This window comes from Notolepis coatsorum (assembly GCF_963971535.1).
Source record: "Notolepis coatsorum genome assembly, chromosome: 19".
In the NCBI taxonomy this organism is placed as follows: Eukaryota; Metazoa; Chordata; class Actinopteri; order Aulopiformes; family Paralepididae; genus Notolepis; species Notolepis coatsorum.
Genome location: NC_140183.1, coordinates 41945402 through 41966864, shown reverse-complemented (window position 1 = coordinate 41966864; position 21463 = coordinate 41945402). Strand labels below are relative to the sequence as shown.

General features: G+C 43.0%; 1 protein-coding gene across 5 annotated transcripts in view; it reads right to left on the bottom strand.

Moving 5' to 3' along the window:
- The window catches only part of brd2b (bromodomain containing 2b), a 51755-nt gene that overhangs the window by 18496 nt on the left and 11796 nt on the right, over positions 1 to 21463 (bottom strand). For all 5 annotated transcript variants that reach the window (XM_084336517.1, XM_084336519.1, XM_084336518.1 and 2 more), the window contains 5 exons: positions 17808 to 17952; positions 10728 to 10891; positions 5330 to 5827; positions 5007 to 5135; positions 3182 to 3427 (listed from right to left, as the gene is read on the bottom strand). In XM_084336517.1, the coding sequence (XP_084192643.1) occupies positions 3182 to 3427; positions 5007 to 5135; positions 5330 to 5827; positions 10728 to 10891; positions 17808 to 17952 (1182 nt within the window). The remainder of the gene's footprint in view (positions 1 to 3181; positions 3428 to 5006; positions 5136 to 5329; positions 5828 to 10727; positions 10892 to 17807; positions 17953 to 21463) is intronic.

Here is a 21463-nt window from a genome sequence, read left to right as displayed (position 1 = left end):
AGGTGGCAGTATTGAAGCGTTGCAGAGTTGTGATGGCTCCCGCAGCATATGACAAGGCTCCGTGGGTGAAATATGAATTCCATGACGAAAATATGAAATATGAACTTGAAACACGCTGTACAGCGATATTGGCAGACAACGCATGGCGGGCAATAACGCTGAACAGCGATTTTGGCGGGGAATGGGTTAACTTAGTGCAAACAAACAAAATAATATAACCTTTCCATTTTTGTGGCCACATTATAGACAAAGGCCAACATAAAGTATGCATAATGCTCAACCAGCACTAGACTTTATCAAAAAGTAAAAGTCACAGAAAAGATGATTAGGGTTTTAAATAAGGACGAATAATGTTGCGTTCGGGGAATGGGGAATGTTATATAAACCCCCCCACAGTGGTGTGTGGAGGTGGTACGTCCCAGCAGGGACCAGGATGTCAATACAGACGCACGGCACAGTTGACACATTGATTGATCTTATTAACAGATTGCAGAATGGGTACAATACAGTACAGCTCAATACACACAATTGTTAAGCATCCCACGCGTTACTCCTCGCCACTGAGAGTTCGAGCTGCTGCGGTGAAAAGATGCGACAGGCTGCCTCCTTGTGTACTGGAGGGGACACGTGATGCAAGGCTTCTGTCCTCACTACAGCCGACCAGTGGGAGGCATAGTCTAGCAACGTTCAAGACAGGGGAGGGAAGAATTGGATAATACGAAATTGGGATGGGAGAAAAATTGAAAATGGGGAGAAAAAGTAGATTAAAAAGAAAAATATTGTGTAAAATTGAACTGTATTTCTGAGTTGCAGCACTTAAAAACATTAAATGGACCGTTATATCTTATTAAATTGTGGACATTTATTCATTCCCACTTATTAGACACTATTTATGATGGTAAAATGAGCGTACAAAGCAAAATACAGAATTCTGAAATATTAAAACGGACAAAACGGAATTTGGAAAAAAATTAAATGGAATTTGGAAAATAATAAAACCGATTTCATATGGCTCTAGGTTCTAGTTCTCATCCAACTCAGTCTTATCCGTTCCATGGTCTGTAACGGTGTAATCTGCCTGTGAGTCATCTTCCGCCCCTGGTCTCACAGACTCTAGGGGTATCTTTCCTGTAGTTTGCCCTATAGCTTTTTGGGTGCACCCTAAATTAACCACAACTAGGGGTGGGCGATATGACGATATTAAATAAATATCGGGTACAGTTCATTAACACATCCACCGCCATCCACGCTGTAAAGCGTTATTGCCCGCCATGCTTTGACCGCCAGATCTCGCTGTACAGCGTTATTGAGATCAATATTAAATTTCTTCGCCATGGCATTCATAATTCATATATACACCTCCGACGCTGCAGCTGGACCCTACGGCTCAATACAATGACGACTCAATACCGCCGCCTGGTGGATGGTCGGGCGAGTTACACTCGAACAACAGGAAGTGGGGATGTGCGTCGATTAAATTCATCCGGCCGTCAGACATTGTTGCAAGGCTCCCGACAGACACTATAGTACATATGGATCGCTTTATAAACTTAATAATCGATATGATTTCGGTGTTTATTGCGACATACAAACCGGAAATGGACCTAGGCGATCGACGTCCTATACTTGGGATATTTCACCGCCAGTCTCTTTGACGCACGGTAAGAGGACACTGACGTTATTTTCAGCCCAATTGTTTATTAATTTCACTGCAAACCATCTGATCAATCTATCACCCATACTACATAAAGCATTTACTGACGATCACGGAATTATAAACGACCCCCCCCCCCCCCTTTCCTCCGTGCATGATGACGCATAACGTATACGATCATATACAGTTGAATTTTTTTATATAGCGTGTCTAGGGAATAAACGGCAATCGATAATTTAGGCCTATAACTCACGTTCTAGGAATTACTGCAGAAAACGATAAAAACACTTATATTCTAGAAGGTATTTTTGTATGAATGTATGAATGAAAAAGTATAACGTTCCTACATCCTGAACGATAGATAATCGATGTTGAATGGGCCATAGTAATGTCAATTTAGCAATACAATTTAAAAAGTTATAGCCCTGCAAGAAGGTGAACATCTCCATAGGGTTATAGTGCTGGCAGACTGGCTATATTGATGGATATAACCAATGGCAGGGAATGTGTTAACGATACACTTTTTAAACATATCGTGGACATCGTGATGTTTTGCACAAACCCTCACGTCAGTTTCTAAGCCGCCGCAGCTGAGATGAGACTTTGGCGCAGCGCTTTACTCTCGTCTCTCCCTCTCAGAAAAAATATTCACACACACTCGCCCATCTTACATGCACATACACGCACGCACACACACCCACCCAGAGAGAGAGGCGGTGCCACAGGTTTGTTTGGAGGAAACAGGGAACGGGGATAGGAGAGCGTGAGAGGGAACGGGGATAGGAGAGCGTGAGAGAAGTGAAGAGAGTTTAGAGAGTTCAAACGTTTTATTCAGAAACGGCAATGGAATATGGAGGTGTCGAGGCGGACAAACTGGTTCCAAAAAATAGTAGCCTCGCGTTCTAACCATTAGCATTGCGGCTAACGTAAATGATCTAATAAGGCACTGGATTCATAGCTAGCTTCGAAATCCTCTATTGTCGGTGTGTGTCGCGTTGAAGATGACGTCACAGTGCCCCAGCTACACTGAGGGGGGGGGGGTACTACCGAGTCGAGTAGGTACCATGCAGACCATGGAAAAGCGGCATAAGAGATGTTTCATGCAATTAAAAAGTAAATATATATGATGATGATGATGATGATGATGCACACACCTTTACAGTGTTTTGTTTACCAGTAGGATGTTATAACATTGCTGATAATAAAAAATTATAATAATTTTCTCACAGTAGTGTGTCTGTATTTTTGGCTAAAGTGGATAGAAAACACAGTACAGTGCAAACGTCTTAGGCACCCAAGAGTTTTTTTTATATAAATTGTCTTAGATGTTAATAAAAGAAAATCTGTATTAGTAGACTACTCCTTTAGATTTTTTGAAACTTTTCATTTACCGCAACCGCAACCCTACCCCTACATTAACCCTATGTTAACCCTACACGTTTGCATTTCCCCCAAGAGGTCAGAGTGCAGGGTCGCCCACAGCACAGCACAGCAAAAGGGCATTTTGGCAGAGGCGGGAGAGCTCACCTGTGTGCACACTTGGTCCTGTAACTCGGCCAGGCGGTGTGCCCTCTCCTCCTCGCTGTCGGAGCTTGGGCTGCTCGCGCTGTCTTCACTCTCGCTGCAGGGCTCGCTTTCCGAGGATGAGGAAGATGAGGAGGAAGACGAGGAGGAAGAGGAAGAGGAAGACGAAGCATGGCCGCTCATAGACATGGCTGGGCGGTCCCTGGTGGGCTCGTCTGGCATCTTGGCGAAACGGAACTCAAACACGTCCTAGAAGACACAGTGAGAGAAATGTTGTCAAGTCAAAGATGAGATGAACCAGTGGTTCTCAAACTTTTCTCAATGTTTTGATTATTTTCTGTTTATGAGTATCTATGAAATTATCAGTTTGTTGGGTCAAATAAGCCTTCTATAAGGCTTCTAACAATGGTTAGGGACTAATAAAATACTTCTTAAATAAATATTTTATTGGATCCAGATTAGGGATGTTAACAATTAATCGAAGATCGATTGATTTAAGGATTTACTCGAACACGTGAAATTTACTCGATCTACTCAAACGACGTGTTGTCCGTCTAGTCTTGTGTATTTTCAAGTCATGTTTCAATGAACAGATAGAGGGCGCAATTGAACTATGATGAAGAGGAAACTACCTCTGTGTCTGTCTAGAAGCGAGGGAATTTTTTAGCGAATGGCAGCAACTTAAATCATGACAAAATGAAGCGGACAAAGAGAAGCATTTTGGGAAAAAAAGGAGAATAATGCCACCTGCAAACACTGCGATTCTGCATGTACACATACAACACAACGACAACAGCAATGCTCTACCATGTCAGGTTAATTTGGATAAGTTGGCTGGCTCATCCTCGCCTCACCTGCAGCAACCCACCATTGGCTCCGTTTGCTGTGGAGCTGCGACCCACAACGGGCCAAAAAAATAACAGACAGTCTGTGCATATATTGAGAAAGATATGATGCCTATCCAAAGCTGGCACGCCAGTACCTCTGCGACATCTGTACCGTCCGATCGAGTGTTTTCAGCCGCTGGACTGATTGTGACCAGGCTGCGCTCCCGCCTGACACCCGATCATGTGGATATGTTGATTTACCTCAACAAAAACAAAAGGGCCGGGACCCTGTGAGTCAGTATGAGACAGGCTTTTTATTTTCTATGTTGGCAAACTTGTTGCAAAGTAATAATAATAATAATAGCCTTAAATAATCTTGTTGGCTCGTTATTACGGTTGTTTTCAGCGCGTTTGTTATTTTCTTTTTTTAAGTGGCAAGACATTTATTTTGTAGCCACATTATGCGGCGCTCGCCCACACAAATGTATTTAACTTCCATCGGACGCCGGTTACTATGTCTAGGCCTCTACATTTGTATATGTTTAATATGCTATGCAATGTTGTGAGCATGTTGTACGAATGCAATATGTTGCTACTGTATAAATAAACCCTTTGAGCAAACAAATGCATTTGTTATCGTTTGGGAAATTTGGTATTTTTAGTTACAATTAATCGATTAATTGCTTGTTAACGTCATCAATAATCGAGTCAGGAAAGTGCTTACAATTTGCAACCCTAATCCAGATTCTTACAAGACATTCAAACATTACAAAAAGTAAACCTTGCTAAAAAAAGTGACACTTTCCCCGTTTCTGAAGTGGGATTTTGGTGATAAGATTCACAATAACTGCAACTGAATATCGGCCCCAAATATCAGCCATCAGCCTCCTTGATTACTAATAATTGGTTATCGTATCAGCCCTGAAAAAAAATCGGTTGCGCCCCTAATAAAAGGTTTAATAAAAAGTGACGTATAAGTGGAATTAGATGTCTGGGCTGACCTGTAACTTCCGCGCCATGCCAACAACGTCGTGGTCCGGAGGGTTGTACTTGTAGCAGTTGGAGAACATGAGTCGCACATCAGCAGCAAATTGCTGGGACTCCCTGTATTCACGACAGTCCATCTTCCTCTAATGAAAGGATATGATAGGAAAAGAGCAAAGGTTAGAAGTTTGATCTTTTGTTATTGGGATACTGTTCATATCAAGTGAGATCTGTAGTAACATGGCTAATATATTTTCGGTCTGCATATAATGAGTGTTTGCCGTCTCATGTGCCAGATTTTCTGCGTACCTTCCACCATTCAGAGTATAACAGTAGTTACCTTGATAGTGCTGAGGTCCATGGGGTACTTGATGATGTCATGGTAATCGTGAAGCCCCAGCGATGACGCGTCCACAGGCTTATAGAAAGGCCAGGCATATCCAGCATGCTTCTTGGATAACATATCCTTCAGCAGCCCACTACAATACCTCAGCTGTGGGCTCAGCTTGCCCTTCCGTGAGGGCTGGAGCTGGACAGAGTCTGGCAAGTCCTTCTTGGGGGGTTTAATGGGCCGTCCGCTGCCAACTCTGCGACCGGCGCCGGCCATCATGGGCTGGAGCAGGACAGGACCCCCGGGGCCCCTGACCAGGCCCATCCCAGGGGGAGTTTCCATGCTCATGCCTCCGAGGGAGGAGAGGGTGAGCGGGGAGGAGTCGTGGACCTGGCCGCCGTGGCCTCCTTTCCCCAAGCCGACCATGCGGGCGCCTCCCGACATGCCCACGGGCAGGCCCATGGTGGAGGGGGTGGTGGTGTCTGCCTTCCGCTTCACACCTTTCTTCTACAGAGACAATTAAGAGCGATTGAAGGCCATTATAATATGATAGACAACAAGAACAGTGAGACAGCTGGGGCTCGGGAGGTAGAGCAGTTGTCTGGTAATCCAGAGATTCCCGGTTCGATTCCGGGATGATTTCGGTTCCTATTATTATGTTGTGGTAGGGTTCTATTTAGGGATGCTCGATATTGGCTTTTTTACCGATATACCGATATTGTTCAACTCTTAATTTCCGATACCGATATCAACAGATATCTGCAGGATTTCCCCCCCCAAAAAATGGAATAATTTCAGGTAATTAACATTAAATATGTCTTGTTGTGGAATTAACACAACATTATGCATACTTTTGACAATAAATAAAATCAGAATTTGTTCTTACTTGCTTGCCTGGGTAAATAAAGGTTATAGAAATGTAAAAAAAAAAAAAAAATTGAAAACCGATAGATATTTTCCGATATCACATTTTTATGCAGATATCGGCCGATAATATCGGTAGGCCGATAATATCGGACATCCCTAGTTCTATTATTATGTTGTGGTAGGGTTATATTATTATGTTGTGATAGGGTTCTATTATGTTTTCTTTTTGATCCACTTTTTCTCCTTATTTTTAATTCTTTTTTTCTCCCATCCCAATTTCGTGTATCCAATTCTCCCCTCCCCTGTCTTGAACGTTGCTCGACTATGCCCCCCACTGGTCGGTTGTAGAGAGGATAGAAGCCTTGCATCACGTGTTCCCTCCAGCACACGAGGAGGCAGCCTGTCACATCTTTTCGCATGCCAGCGCGGACTCTCATTGGCGAGGTGTAATGCATAGGAGGCTCACACTACCCCCGCCATTTCCTGTCTCTGCTGTGCAGGTGTAGCACTTGTGTTAATACCAGTAACAGCTGTTTGCCACGGGCACAGTTCTAGGTTCGAATGCGACAAGGAGTAATATACACAATTAAAAGAATTGTAGACCAGAGGCAGAGTTATAACAATAACCGGTGTTTTAATTAAAAGCGCGCTAGCTAAACAGTAATAATACATACGTACGTAAAGTACAACTTATGCTTTGAAGTATCCCTTTTAGATTAGGTCAGTAACCTTTCCTTGCGGGAGGGTTAGGTCGATATCAAGGCCTAGGTCGATTGGATCAACACATTGGGGTTCATTCAGACGTCTCTGAGGTTATCATCGGTAACTCTATATTAGTTTATCAGGGAATGCAAATACCTTATTAGGTGAATTGGCCCGTTAAACTCTTTAAACCAGGAAGTGATTCGGTGATAATCGAGGTCTATTATGACATCACCACAACCGGTGTAGAAGGTTCTATATTCTAGAAGGTTCTATGTTCTAGAAGGTTCTATGTTCTAGAAGGTTCTATTATAACATCATACAATGGCAGAATATCTGTATCCATATATCCAGTTAAATCAATTCAAATACAAAATACAATATCAAAATAACATAAGATGAACGGGATCGCCTCCCTTGGAAGTCCTTGTAGTCTCGTTCAGTTCAATCCTACCGGACTAGTGGAGTAGCAATAGTTGAGCACTAGTTGAGCATCATGGGTATTCACATCAGGCTGGCATTAGTCTTATCAAATGTTCCGGGGTTGGCTCGCCATCGGGTATCTATCCAGCTGAGCACGCTTGGTGATGGGTGGTCTGGACTGCTCCGGGATGCTGGTGGAGACTTGCGGCTTCCAGTCGGTTGGTTAGTCCGGTCCGTCTGGGTGATGTTGCGGGTCCAGTGGTCGAGGCGAAAGAGAGTGGCTGCTTGAGAGCTGGCTGAATATATAGGAAACCAAGATGTTCCGGAACGTTCTATATGACATCATAGGATGACATCACAAAGGTTCCAGAACCTTCAAATCATGACATCATACGCTATATACAGGAAGTGGGACCTCATGGTAAAACAGGAAGTGGTAGCAGAGATAAACAGGAACTATTTATGTAATTGATAATTATGAATCTGAACCCGGGGTTACATTCTCCCCTTCTATCCTAATGCACGTCCCTGTGCATATTATCCCAGGACTACATTATCACACTCCTATGGGGTTTTGGGGAGTCTGGGCCTAGAATGTTTTACTGTCTAGAAAGTTCTTACCTACTAACATTAACTATTTATCTATGCTAGTTATGAATCTGAACCCGGGGTTACACAGGCGTCTCCCAACCGACCTGTAGGGGTCGCTGTCCACAACATCCAATCCCCACCCATCGACTTCCACCCGCTGACTCTGCCAGTACGACGGCCGGCCCAAGCCGAAGGCAATGCTGAGACCGGGATTCGATACCGGAGTCTCTTGCAATCTCCGCTACGCCACCCAGCCGCCCTAGGGTTCTATTATGTTGTGGTAGGGTTTTATTATTATGTTGTGGTAGGGTTCCATTATGTTGTGGTATGGTTATATTATTATGTTGTGGTAGGGTTCTATTATGTTGTGCTAGGGTTCTATTATGTTGTGGTAAGGTTCCTAGTTGTACAGGGATTCCCAACCTTTCTTTGTCAGATGACCCCATATTAAAAAGGTCAGAAGATTCTTCAGAAAGTGCAGCTTACACATGAACAATGTTTCATTCCTCTGGGGGATCAACACACAAGCTAATAAAGTTGCATGGATTTTACAAATGATTTGAAGTGGAGCGCCTCTCTGTCATCGGACTTGATAGTAGGCCAGTTCAGTGCCTTGTCTATATATGCCATTGAGATCGTGTATCCATTTCCAAAATGATCTTTCAAGAGCCTCCTTGCCTCGCGATAGCCTCGCTCTGGTTCCATGTGAAGACAACTTCTTATCAGCTCTCTTGGCTGTCCATCCGTGTACTGCTCCATGAAGTACAGCCGGTCTCTGTTACCATCGGTCTTGTCCTCCACAAAGTGTAGTGGATGGTGCTCTAAACCCTTTCTTTTGTAAGACGATGCACTGTCTTCAGGCCTCACCTCATCTTGGTGCTTCCTAGACTCCGCTATACGCTGATGCACCTCTTTCATCCATGTGTCAGCCTTTACTGTGAAGTTGTAAAATGTGTCAGCCTTCGGCGTGAACCATCCATCCTGATCTGTCTTCATCTCCTCTTCTGATGTCTTGCTTAGTAACACCTGGACTGAAGTATTAAGCTCACAGAACTCTCCAAATAGCTTGTTGAATTCTACCATAAATGTTGTCTGTACAACTTCCAAGTTACCGTCGTCGTCATCATCCATTAATTGATTCATCCGATTCATGTGACCAGTTAGCTGACATAGCTTAGCTCTCCTCTTATTGATGGCATGACGGACATTTTCCTCATAGGCCTTTTGTGTCATTTTAACCTTCCCAGGCTCAGACATTTGTTGTTATCCTTCTTTCAGCGCTCCAGTAGTTCGTGTTGATTCCTTTTTCCTCTTGGAACAGCGTTTTCGTACACTCTACTGGTTAAAGTTGCTTACTCGTGTGAGTAGTACGTTCATTGATTATTTTGTCCACAGCCGCTCCAGTGTAAAACAAAGATATCCAAATGGTTTATTTCTCTTCCACAGTGAAGTCTTTCTTTACAGAAGTGATCCTAAAGCTATTTTCCTAAACTAAAACTTGTTTGGCTGTTTACTGCCACGAAATATTCACGTCACTACTACAAGGTAAGAAAACTATTTTCCCAGTCTCCAAATTCACCGCAGACTCGACACATGACAAAATTCCTCCACACCTGAAAGCCGTAAATCAACTATTTCCACAGCAAAACGGTAGGCAAGGCACCCTGGTCTAGAAATGCAGGCTTCAATCTATGTTGTTTAGGCCCTGTCCACACGAACGCTGGGTTTTATGTAACCGTGATTGTATGTGCGCTGTTCAGTACTGCTCAGCACGGTTGCAAGATGCACAATGAGCTCTTCTTCTTCTTCTTCTTCTTCTTTAGAATTTCCGGCAGTGTAGACGCATCGTGGCGTATTACTGCCCTCCGCAGTTCTTTTGATGAGCTCTTCTTCTTCTTCTTCTTCTTTCTTCTTTTGAATTTCCCGCAGTGTAGATGCAACATAGCGTATTACTGCCCTCCTCAGTTCTTATACTACGTTAGTGGTTTGGTTTCCATAGTTAGGTCTCTGGTAAATTAACTTTTGATTGTTTACGCTCTTCTTCTTCTCGTCTTCAAAACTCTTCTTCTTCTTCTTCTTATTTGAATTTCCGGCAGAGTAGACGCATCGTGGCGTATTACTGCCCTCCGCAATTCTTTTTATGGGCTCTTCTTCTTCTCCGCCTTCTTTTTCTTCTTCTACTGGACCCCGTCATCAACTACATTGTCCATTGGAGTGCAGCTACTGCTGCTACTTCCTGCCTGAGCCCCCCTCCGCGGGACCCTCCTTGCCCCCTGCTATCTTATCCTGGGCTGCTTTGTCCCTCGCAGCCTTGTCCCTCGCAGCCCCCTCAGCCAATGAATATATATAGATACACAAATGTTCTAGAATGTTTGATTATGACATCATACTGTGACATCACAAATGTTCTAGAATGTTCTATTATGACAAATAAGCCGGTTCAATGACTATCTAAATCCAATCAATATTCCTAATGCCGTTTCAATGTAAGGTTATAAAAATAAACATATAATAAACATTCATATAATACAATAACCTAAATATACAGCTAAGCCCCATTGTATTCTGAAATGTAGACTTTAACAGTGTAGGCAACTAAGCCAATAGAAATAAGGTATAACTCATGAGTGCTTTGGCTCCTATACAATTTATGTGCAGTCCAAAAGCTGTTGGCAGTAGTTTGTCATATTCAAAATGACAGATATTATTAGTCATATTAGTTGGATTAGAATTTATTTTCTAGGGACTCCAGTTTCATACATGGAGACTTGACCTCAAGGTAGAGTTTAGCAAGTGTATTTATAGCTGTGTTTGAGGTGTGCACCTTCGTGGTGGGCTGTGTGAGGGGCAGTCCCATGATGTTGGCCGGGGGAAGACTTTTGGTCAGTACAGTGTGGGGAGAGCTGGCCAGCATGGAGTCTCCCGTGTCTGAGGAGGAGGGGGAGTAGACCGACTGGGACACGGCCGGAACCTGGTGAGCTTTCCATGCTGAGAGAGACAAGAGCAGAGAACAGGAATTAGACTAGGACAATTTAAAGAATAATTTGATCCATCTCAAACTCTGCCCTCTTTTCTTGATTCTCCAATCACACCTATTGCTAACCATGGGAGTTGAATAGAACATGTGTACAGTATGTTGAATAATAGAACATGTACAGTATGTTGAATAGAACACATACAGTATGTCAAATAGAACACTCAGTATGTTGAATAGAACAGGGGTTCCCAAACTTTTCAGGCTGTGACCCCCAAATAACGGTGTCAAGAGAGCCGCGACCCCCACTATTATAGGAGGTAAAAAAAAAAAAAAAATGTAAATGGAAATGTATGGTTGAACCATGCAAACGCACACACACTAATAAGCATTGGAGGCTTTTAACCAGGGCCGGACTGGGGAAATCATTCAGGCCAGGAAATATAGTGCAAAATATAGCCCCAGTCAGGCCACTTTTTAAGCAGGGGGTCTGGGGGTCCCCCACCAGGAAATCTTTTGTTACAAAGACTTCATTTTCTGAATTCTGGTGCTGGAATTTTTTTTATTTTTACCCTTTAAATGCCAGTGTTTGTGATGGCATCACAAATTATTGTTAAAAAACAGGCTAGCATATGTATGATTAGCAACAACACTGATTTTGATGGATTGTCTGTTTTTTTGTAATGTCAGATTGAAAAAAATACAATCTTTTATTCAACTTCAGCCCTGATCATAACACCACATATTCATTTTATAATTCTAACCCTTTAAATGCCAGTGTGTGTGATGGCATATATTTGCAATATATCAAATGCAAAGTAGATTTTTCTGGGGGGGATTATTACAGGCTAGCATGTGTCAATGATTAGCAACAACAGTTTTTTGTAAGGGTCCCGCCTCCACCAATCACATGCGGCTCCCTTTGTGTGTGTGAGAGAGCAAGAGAGAGAGAGATAGTTCTCCAACTTGTGTGAGTTGCAGTAATCTCCTGGTTGTTCCCCACCTAGGTTATCTAACTATTGCGCTGCTGCAACTAGAAACACTGGCCTGGCCTGCTTCTAAGTTCAGTGGCCTGACTGCATACAATTTTTTTTTTTATTTATTTATTTTTATCATCTGGCGGACCCCCACTTTGGGAACCCCTGGAATAGAACACATACAGTATGTTGTAGGGCTGACCTTCAAAAAAAATTGGAATTCGAAGCTTCTGGGCCGAGATTCGATTTTAATTTGAAGCTTCGAGATAAAAAAATAAATAAAAAATTCTTTAAATTATTTAAAAAAATTAAAACTTGTACAGCACTTTGTTCTACTTTGTCAGTGCTGTAAAGTTTAACTTTGCTTTCATGAAATATTGTAAGCAGTCATTTGAGGCTTTATAAAAGCAGCACAATGAACACAAATCTGTCAGTGCCGAGTCCGACCTCATCTTAACACTTTAAGTGCCGAAAACGTCTTTAGGGGTCTTTCCTAGGCATGCTAAAGTTGCCGAGGATGCCCGAACTCGTCTTTAATATCAATATTTCAAAAATCTGTGATCGAAATCATATTTTTCCTCCGCAGCCCTGAGACACAGTGCTGGCCTCCTCTCAACCCTCTAGCGGTTCAAGAGCGCCATCTGGTGGCCGATCGGCAGAAGCGCCAAACAGGAAGTCATGTGGATGAAGTGGTGATCACCCATATTACTTCCGGCCACTCTCTATAGCTCCCGCGACTCCATCTTGAAACACTCGATAATAGATCGCTCGCCCTAACTCAATAAACAACGTTATTTGGACGTATATACTATTATACAACCTGGAAATGGACCGGGTATTTCGACATCCCATAATAGAAAACTGTCTACCCCACTCTGATCGCCCAACGGCCCGCGGAGACTGGGGTGAGTTTTAGCGTGTAGTATTACCGTGTTCGACACTAACTGCTATGATGAACATTTGACCCACATTAGATGAATGGTATAACGTTGCCCACGGAATTATAAACGATCCCCCGCCCATCCGGTCATCATCAGATGATACGTAGAAACTTCTAGAAGCACGTCCATTTGAAATGTTTCATCTGGCACCGATCGCTACCAAACTGTATTTGATCATCAATATAATGCATTTGGGGCTATAAATCACGTTCTGGAGAAAGCTGCAGAAAGAGATGAAAACATACTTATACTTTAGATCATATTTTAGTATGAATATGTGAATGAAAAAGTTTAACGTTCATACACCCTGAACAATACATATAAGACATTGAATGGGCCCTAATAATGGCAATCTAGCAATAGAATTTAAAAAGTTATAGCCCTGCAAAGAAGGGGAACTTCTCCATAGACAAATAGAGCTGGCAAGGGATGGTATATCATGAATTTAACCTTCGGCAGTTAAAGTGTTAAATAACAAACATTTTGATTTTGAAAAAAGAAAATTAAAATCTCATTTCTTTCTTATTTTTTCTTTTTTTAATAATCAATTTTTATTTTCATATTCGAATCCCATGCCCATCGAACAAAGCTTCGAAGTATTTAAGACAGCCCTAGTATGTTGAATAGAACACATACAGCAGGGCTCCAGAGTGCGACTGTTTTGGTCGCATTTTGCAACCAAAATTCAGTGCAGTGCGACTGGATGTTTTCCCTTGTCGCACTGGTGCTCCCTGCTCCCAGCAGGTCTGTCTGTCTGTGTGTATGTGTGTGTGCGTGTAGCGTCTTTTTCCCTGTGGCCATGTGCGTAAAAAAAAAAAAAAAAAAAAGGGAAATCTCTGCCTTTGATTGGCTATATAACACGTGCATTCTGCAAAGACCAGCCCCGATCTGCCTCTGATTGGCTCTGATCATCATCCTGAAATTCGTATTGGCTGAATGACAAAAATGTGAGCATCAACTTTCCGAATTGAAACGATAAATAAGCACAGTGTCTCATACTGGTTTCATAATACAACGTTTCCGAATGGACGTTTGGATTAAACAAAGTGTATGCAGTGATGCTTTCCCAGCGGAACACAAGCTGCTTAACGTTACAGGTATGTTATGCACGTTAATTAAGCTATGTAACGTTAGAGCGCAGCCAGGGAACAAAATAAACTTTTTGACTTACCAGCCATTTGGCTGGTAGATTTAAAAAACTACCAGCCAGGCAGATTTTTTACCAGCCAAAAATTATAAATAGCTTTTTAGTATATCGCCATGTGTTATTATTACTATATACGGTAATACTCTCATATGCTATTTTCAATTAATATCATAAACAACATAAGGAATATTAGCATAATTTTGAGTGGACTGAAGGAATGAGTCAGCGTTAGTTTTAAATGCAAATAAGGGCGGCTAGGTGGTGCAGTGGGCAAGGCACTCACCACCAATGCTGGAGACGCTGGGTTCGCATGTTTGAATCCAGCTCTCCACATTGTTTTCAGTTTGGCTGGTCGTCCGTACTAATACAATTGGCAGTATTAGAGGGTGGGAAAGCTGATGGGTGGGTCCTGGGCGTTGTAAACAGAAAAATACTCCTACAGTTCGGTCGGGGAGCCTGCTCATCGAAAGAAGGATCTGGAGGGAGGTAGTGTGACCTTCCACACGTTACACTCTCCCAGTGAGAATCTGAGCTGCCAGGCTGGCTGCCGGCTGGCTGCGCATGTGTCGGAGGATAGCATGTGATAGTCTCCGGCCTCTCGGACCAACAGTAGGGGGGGTGCGCAACAACCAGGAAGGGAGTTGGGAATTGGCATAACGACTAACAGTGGGATGGGAGAAAAATCAGAAAAAGAGGGGGAAAAAGATAATTATATAAATGCAAATAAATGTTTTTTTTATCTACTTTTTCTCCCATTTTCTATTTTTCTCCCATCCCAATTTCGTATCGTCCAATTCTACCCTACCCTGTCTCGAACACCGTTAGGCCATGCCTCCCACAAGCCAGCTGCAATGTGGACTAAGCCTTACATCACGTGTCCCCTCCGGTACTCGAGGAAGCAGCAGTCGCATCTTTTCACCTGCACAGCGTGATCTCTCAGCGTCGGGGGTCTGCGTTTGGAGGGCACGCCGCCCCCGTCGCTTCCTGATTCTGCTGCGCAGGCGCACCAACCGACCTGTAGGAGTCGCTGTCCACAACGTCCGATCCCCACCCATCAGCTTCCCACCCCCTAATACTGCCAATTGTATTAGTATGAACGACCAGCCAAGCTGATAGCAATGTGGAGAGCTGGGCTCGAACCCAGCGTCTCCCGCATTGGTGGTGAGCGCCTTGCCCACTGCACCACCTAGCCGCCCCAAATGCAAATAATTTATTGAAACATAGAAGTGGGGTCGAGACACACACGCACTGTTTCAACTCACCACCCCTGCATCATATTGTAGTCTAGTCTGTCTTCAAACTTCCACTCCTCTCGAAACTTTTTTATATTTGAATATCAACATTATCTGTCCATCCTCAGTAATCCTCAATTTACTATACTCCTGTCCTGAGTCCTGACTAGTGACTTCATCGTCTTTCCAAACGCACGCACACAGAGAAAGGGAGAGTGCCCCCCCCCCCCCCCCCATTCGCTTTCCTCAGTCCTCACTTTCTGCTGTTCTTTATGGCTCTGCCTCTGATAAGGATTAGCTTGTTAGCTTACGCTAACGTAACGTTAATTTCTGGGGATGTGGGCATAAAGGAATGGCGACGATGCAAAGCATGTTAGATGCATTTGACCCGTTGTGAGAAAAAAAAACACCAGACTTATTTCGGGTCGCAAAATAGGCACACTGCTCTGTAGCGCTGCTCTGCTTAATGCAGACAGCACAGACTGGGCGGATATGACTCGTCGAGTTGCCACGGCCCGTGGGGATTTTCAAAATAAGAGTATCGATATGAACCGAACGTTGTTAGCTGCCGGAGCCATAGATATTATGATTGGAGCTGTGCTTGGGGCGGAAATGAGACCCGCCACAGGATTTCAAAATAAGAATATCGATATGAACTATTTTGTTACACGCCAGGTGGCGGGCAGACCTCTCATTGTTACTCGCCAAACCTTAAATCTGCCCGCCGTTGGCGGGTACTTATTTTGTTCCGAGCGCAGCCCTTTAGCTTACGTTAAGATAGCAGGAGCCGTCGGCCAACAAAGCTGTTTAAACAAATGTATTCACAAAATGGATCATCATTCAAACGTTATTCAAGCCTCCCGTGGCCAGTAAGTAGGTACGTCTACTACTCAACCGCAGCAATGTGCGCTATGTGCCTAAACGTTGCTAAAGTCAAGACAGTATGCTGTATTGAGGCACGGACGGAAGTGGCCATTTTTCAAAATTAAATACCCGAAAGACTATTAGTATAGGGAGGTGTAGTGGTTACATGATTGCTGTTTCCGGCCGGTCCACCATCTTGAAAACACAATGTATTTGCCCATTGCCCATTTCTAAATCGCCTCGTTTAAAACAAATAAAGCATCAACATTTGCATGGTGTACCTTTCTGTGCGTATTCATCCACAATCTATAGCTCAACATGAAAATATTCGCAATTGTAAAAAAAGAATATCGCTGAATTTTATTTCAACCAAAAATGTTAGTGATAGAAGGGAACTCATTTTGTGCAAAAATGGAAAGCTTTCCAAATTTTCATGAGGTAGAATTGTTACAATAGCCGATAATCCATTTTCCCAAAGATAAATCCCTATACGGGTGGACCTCGCAGGCGGTCCAAAGTGACATCAGACTACACCTCCCTATTTAGGAGCAAATTGTTTGCATGATTAAAAACTATGGTTCGAACATCCGTTAGAAAAACCCTGGCCAATGTTCGAATCCCAAAAACAGGCTTGGGGACAGCTCTAACTGGAGCTGAGCTGAATGTGTTAAAATAGACATAAAAAAGTGAAGGATTGGACTTTGCGAGCTAACTAATACAATGTAATTTTTTACAATAATTTACATATTGATACGCGATATTGATTTTGTTTACCCCGATATAGATACCTTTCTGCTCCTCAAGGTCGATACCGATAACCGATAATATATATATATTTATTGCATTATAATACTTTTTTTATGTATATTCCTGTAGTTTTGACCTAACCAGATTTATCATGACATGAGCGTTGCTACTATGAACAAAACAAAGCCAAGAGAACAGTTTTGACTCTTCAAATAAAGTGACTATTTATTTTCCAAATAAATATAATTTGAGTCAATCACAAAATTCACAATCCATCAATGTCATTAACAATGTGTTTCCCTGAACAATGAGTGAACTAAAAACCAACTGGTATTGTGCTTTGTCAGCAGATAAAACATTTGACGCTATAGGAGAGGAGACTGTTGTGGTCTTGGTCCATGAAACAACTATTACTTGGCATTTATAGGACAGCACGCCTCAAAAAGAATTAAATAAACCAAACAAACATCACAGGTCCATATGTCCGTGGTGAAACTTACGTGCTGTGATTGCTGGCTGCTTTGTCACGCGTCTGGTGCGCCCAGCAATCACAGCGCTCCTACTGTAAAATGCGGAAGCAGCCATTTTAGCGAAGGCTAGCTCAGTGATTTTGTTACTCGTTTATAAAAATGATTTAAAATGTTTATTAGCAACGCCGAGCTTTCAAACCCCGCCGCGTGTGTGTGAAATTTTTTTTAACCAAAAAATATATTATATATTATCGGAGCTATCAATAATTTTATCGGGTTTATTGTGATGACGTCATAATTGCTGATATCGGCCCGATAATTATCGTGCATCCCTACTAATGTGTATGGAAACTGACAAAAGGTAATGGTAAAGCGAACGCTTAAAATGTGTTATTGCAGCGGCAAAAGGCGCAGTGGAAATTTTTGGGTGCACCTAAATTATGTGCTGGTGCACCTAAATGAAAAAGTTAGGCGCACTGGTGCAACCAATGTAAAAAGTTAGTCTGGAGCCCTGTACAGTATGTCACTCGACTTCACACAGCAACAACTGACCGTTAGACTTGCGTCCTTTGCCCCTGCCGGCTTTGTTCCGCGGGGCCGGAGGAGGCAGCTCAATCTCCTCCTGAGGCATTTGGGCCACCTTCTGAAGGAAGACCTTCTCCAGAGACTGAGCCATCAGCACTATGTCATCTGTGGGCTAACGCAGCCAACAATACACATTACAACCAGCAGAAAGAAAGAGAGAAAGATGCAAGTCTTTAGCCTGAATATAGAGAGGGTGGGAAAGAAATGGATATAGACTAACGTTACTCAGCGTGAAAGGAAGATATTGCTAACATTAATAGGCATTAGGGATGTGCGATATTATCGGCCGATATTGGCATTAAAATGTGATATCGGAAAATATCGGTATCGGTTTTCCAAAAAAAGAAAAATTACATTTCTAGAACCTTTATTTACCCAGGCAAGCAAGTAAGAACAAATTCTGATTTTATTTATTGTCAAAAGTATGCATAATGTTGTGTTAATTCCACAACAAGAGATATGTAATGTTAATTACCTGAATTTTTTTGGGGGGGGGGACCCTGCATATATCTGTACCGGTTGATATCGATTGATATCGGTATCGGAAATTAAGAGTTAGACAATATTGGTATATCAGTATCGGTAAAAAAGCCAATATCAAGCATCCCTAATATACAATAATAACTAACGTATTTTGCAATAACAGTGTGAAATACACCTGCAGTTCTTGCCGATGTTCTCTGTGTCGGAGCTAGATAGTAGGCGGCCGAAGAAACACAGGAGAAAACTGAGCCCCATGGATGGAATATCATCTGCTTTTCTTACCAACGATCAATGGGACAGAACTGGACTGTTATAAGTTATAGCTGATGTCAAAGGAGAGAGGCCTTTGGACAGAGTGGAATTAATGTCTTTGCTTTGAACAGGTAGGAGTTGTATAATAAGATAATATATGACCCTCGCTTACAGAGGCTGACAGAATAATAATAACCTTTTTATGACTTTTGTTGGAAAACCTTTCAGTCCGTCTCCCTCTAGCTTAGCCTCCGCCTGTGTGTGTGTGTGTGTGTGTGTGTGTGTGTGTGTGTGTGTGTGTGTGTGTGTGTGTGTGTGTGTGTCAGCGTTTCTGTTAGAACATATTCGTGCCGGTCTGAGTGTCCTGCAAGATTTCTATCACCGGACATATTCGAGATATTCCGGTCAGAGTTTTAAACAGCAGTCTATTATAATCACATTTTTATGAGCTAACGAATTCCGTTATAATTGGACATGTGTATTAATTACATCAAGCGAAGAATGAGAAATTGATTTGCAGAATCAAATTACTATCTCTCGCCTCTCAAGTTAGTGCGATACGCTACCAGCATCAAGCTCCCGCTGCAGCAGCTCTGTCACACGCACCCCCAAATGAATCTCGAGTCGACATCGCTTCACCTCGTTGTATCAGACACGTCACACATATCATAATGTTCAACTTCACGTATACAGTCATTAATATATTCCAAATAAAATAAGTCCCTCGATACTCCGTGCTGCTGCTGACTTGAAATAAAATAGACCGATACGCAGTCGGTCCGACACTAAACAGCAGTCTGTTATAATCACATTTTTATGAGCTAACGAATTCCGTTATATTGGACATTTGTATTAATTATATCAAGCGAAGAACTGAGAAAGCAGAGAGACGGCAACATTATCGTGGGTTTGCGTGACGACTCTCTCCACCTCGCAACGACTTATTTGCAAAGAGTATGGCGCTGCAGAGAAGCTGTTCAGCTGTTATTGGCTCTTTTCTGGGAACCGCACAACAGCGCCCCCCACCCAACATTGGCTGAAAATGGCTGAATTGGAGTACTGCTGGAATATTGCATTGTACTGCTGGTACTGCGGCTCTACAGCTTCAGAAAAGTCCGCACACCCAGCACTAAGCTCTCGCCGACAACGTCGTTGTCATTATTAGAAGCAACGAGGAAACAAATGTAATGATCGTTTCGTTCATCGCATAGGCTATTTAATTTTAGCCTATTTTAATACAATTCAAATAATCAAATTGTGCTTAGACTCAGGGAATTATTTTCACCGGACATTAAGACCGGAGAGATAAAATATGTCGGACTTAAACAGATTTTGCCGGTAAAATACCGGTAATTACCGGCTAACGGAAACGCTGGTGTGTGTGTGTGTGTGTGTGTGTGTGTGTGTGTGTGTGTGTGTCTGGCTGCAATGAAGACATTCAAGACAGCACATACACAAGCCACAATGTGCACCAGCGTGAAGAGGAGAAGGAGAGAATGAGAAGGAGAGAATGACATTCAGCTCGTCAAGACATTTCCCGAATGCTAATGAACCCCCAAAAGATTTTAAATAAAGATTGTGCACAAGTCCCAAAGCTTGAGTCCGAGTTGAAAGTCTTTTGAGTTAGAGTGACTCTAATAGTCTCAAGTCAAGTTGGAAGTCTATATAACCACGGCGCAAGTCCGACTCAGGCTCGAGTCACAGAGACTTGTGTACTCCGATCTCTGATGGTTGCTTCGCTTCAACCTTCACAAAACCTTCCCTTCAACTGAAAATAGGCATAGACTAAAAGATTAATCTCTGATTCTGGATTGTTCAAATTAAATGATTTGATTGATTTTATTACATAGCCCTATGTAACGTAGCACTATGTAACCTAGCCCTATGTAACCTAGCCCTATGTAACCTAGCCCTATGTAACCTAGCACTATGTAACCTAGCACTATGTAACCTAGCACTATGTAACCTAGCCCTATGTAACCTAGCCCTATGTAACCTATCCCTATGTAACCTAGCCCTATGTAACCTAGCCATATGTAACCTAGCCATGTAACCTAGCCCTATGTAACCTAGCCCTATGTAACGAGCCTGGATGTCAGCATGACGTCTATTAACTCAATGGACGCCATACCGGAATAAAGTCGGGTTAACTCTCCGACGCTTGAGCGCCATTGTTCATTGTTATTTCTTTATTCGATATTTCCATTCATTATCCATCCAGGGAGCATGGTGTTATCATAGGGAATGAGTCTGAGATCGCAAAAGTGCAATACCGTCCGCATCCTACCAGGCGGCGGTATCGAGCACCCTTTGAAACCTTGTGTCTTGGGCTGTGCGTCGATTATATGGGTCCGGGTCGGCTATTTTTCGGGCAAGGGAAGCTGTTATAACGCTCGGAGTGAGAATAATCAACTACTCCTGATCCATGTTCTGTGGTGGATTATGTTGGCGACACGATGGACATCAACACTTGGAATGGCGATCAGATAATTGGAATATTCTTTTTGGGGTACATCCTAGTCAAGGTAAGGGCTATATGATATCAATCTTGCATTGATCAGGGCGGCTAAGTGGCGCAGTGGGCAAGGCGCTCGCCACTAACGCAGGAGATGCTGGGTTCGAGCCCAGCTCTCTGCGTTGCTTCTGGCTTGGCTGGTCGTTCATACTAATACAATTGGCAGTATTAGGGGGTGGGAAAGCCGGTGGGTGGGGATCGGACGTTGTGGACAGCGACTCCTACAGGTCGGTTGGTGCGCCTGTACAGCAGAATCAGGAAGTATCGGGGGCAGTGTGAGCCTCCCACGCGTTACTCCTCGCCACTGAGAGATCGCGTTGTACAGGTGAAAAGATGCGACGGCTGCCTCCTCATGTACCGGAGGGGACACGTG